Source organism: Rhinoderma darwinii, chromosome 7, assembly GCF_050947455.1.
Source record: "Rhinoderma darwinii isolate aRhiDar2 chromosome 7, aRhiDar2.hap1, whole genome shotgun sequence".
NCBI classification, from domain to species: domain Eukaryota; kingdom Metazoa; phylum Chordata; class Amphibia; order Anura; family Rhinodermatidae; genus Rhinoderma; species Rhinoderma darwinii.
The window spans coordinates 1,147,950-1,149,581 of record NC_134693.1 but is presented as its reverse complement, the minus strand read 5'-3'; the positions used below and the strand labels follow the sequence as shown (position 1 = coordinate 1,149,581).

Below are 1,632 nucleotides of genomic sequence, written 5' to 3'. Positions count from 1 at the left end.
CTGATGTGGGCGTTGAGGTCTGGGGTGCTGGTTTTCCCGTCCCTCCATGGCTGTGCGCGGTGCGATGAGGTGACGTCCGGGGAGGTTCCAGGGTCATGTCTGATTTTTGTAATGATTTGACCCCCAGGTGCCGTGTCCTACACAATCCTGTATAATCTGGTGGATTTCCCGGCCGGGGTTCTCCCTGTTACCAAGGTGACCCGTGAGGATGAGGAGGCTCTGAAGGAGTATGAGGGTCATCACAAGGATGTCTGGGACAAGCTGCTGAAGAAGGTGGGTGCCCTCCGCAGCCGCGCCGTGCCTGGGGGGTCCACCCTTCATCTGCCGCTCCCACTGTAACGCTCTGATCCCCCCCCCATGTCCCCCGCAGGCCGTGTCAGACAGCGTGGGGCTCCCGGTGGCCGTGCAGTGTGTGGCCCTTCCCTGGCAGGAGGAGCAGTGTCTCCGTCTAATGAAGGAGGTGGAGAACGTCACCAGGATGGAGAAACGGCCGTGAGCGGAGAAACCGCCAGTGTCCCTGACGTCATTGTAATCGATAATTGTTCTATGATCTGATAATCAGCAGCTCCAGTCCCTGCGACAAAGAGAAATCACTCCGGACAAATCTGTGGAAGGATCCGCACTACAATGTAAAACACCCGCGGCGCGGCGACTTCGTGGCGGCGATTAACGCTTCTATCTCGTTCAACACAAAACGTCGGACAAATTCTAAGCAAAAACATAAAGGGATTTCTTCATCCAATGGTATCGGTTCTGTCCATCCCGGGAATAGTGACCATTACCACAGACGCGTCCGACCGGACGTATTGTAGATCACAAGATCCGATCCTGAAAGAATCTGCAAATCCAGACCAACCCGTTACAGCGTTAGAAAGAGGCGTCCAGCGAAGAGGAGACGACGACGGGGACAATATAAAGGGGAAAGAATCAAAAATGTCATCAAATCCTCTATTAAATCAATGTACAAAAGAGAAATGACCCCCAGTCACCAGCAAACGCATCATGTGCCTGACCGGCGGCAAGAAGACCTCAAATTATTAATAGATGAAGTACACGGTGTCCCCCCCCTGCTCACCCATGCACCTTATATGAAGACACTGGAGGGGGGGACATCTCTCCCTCACAAACATGGTGGTCACTTCCCAAACTCATAACCAATATCCTGACTGAGCTAAAAACTCCAGCACCAACAATACGATCATACTGCCCCCTATATACAAGAATATAACTACTATAATACTGCCCCCTATATACAAGAATATAACTACTATAATACTGCCCCCTATATACAAGAATATAACTACTATAATACTGCCCCCTATATACAAGAATATAACTACTATAATACTGCTCCCTATATACAAGAATATAACTACTATAATACTGCCTCTATATACAAGAATATAACTACTATAATACTGCTCCTATATACAAGAAAATAACTACTATAATACTGCCCCCTATATACAAGAATATAACTACTATAATACTGCCCCCTATATACAAGAATATAACTACTATAATACCGCCCCCTATATACAAGAATATAACTACTATAATACTGCTCCTATATACAAGAATATAACTACTATAATACTGCTCCTATATACAAGAATATAACTACTATAATAC

General features: G+C 46.8%; 1 protein-coding gene across 1 annotated transcript; it reads left to right on the top strand.

Annotated features, from left to right (window-relative positions):
• The first annotated feature begins 46 nt into the window (after window positions 1–46).
• LOC142656985 (fatty-acid amide hydrolase 1-like) lies at window positions 47–742 on the top strand. The gene is made up of 3 exons (XM_075832036.1): window positions 47–59; window positions 128–273; window positions 371–742. Exons 1-3 carry the CDS (start codon window positions 47–49, stop codon window positions 494–496), a joined length of 285 nt encoding a protein of 94 aa, XP_075688151.1. The 3' UTR covers window positions 497–742.
• The last annotated feature ends 890 nt before the right edge of the window (window positions 743–1,632 follow it).

Bases quoted from the DNA above. Each gene is read 5' to 3' on its own strand.
- LOC142656985 (XM_075832036.1), top strand. The intron at 274-370 runs GTGGGTGCCCTC...TGTCCCCCGCAG, and splicing joins GGGACAAGCTGCTGAAGAAG to GCCGTGTCAGACAGCGTGGG.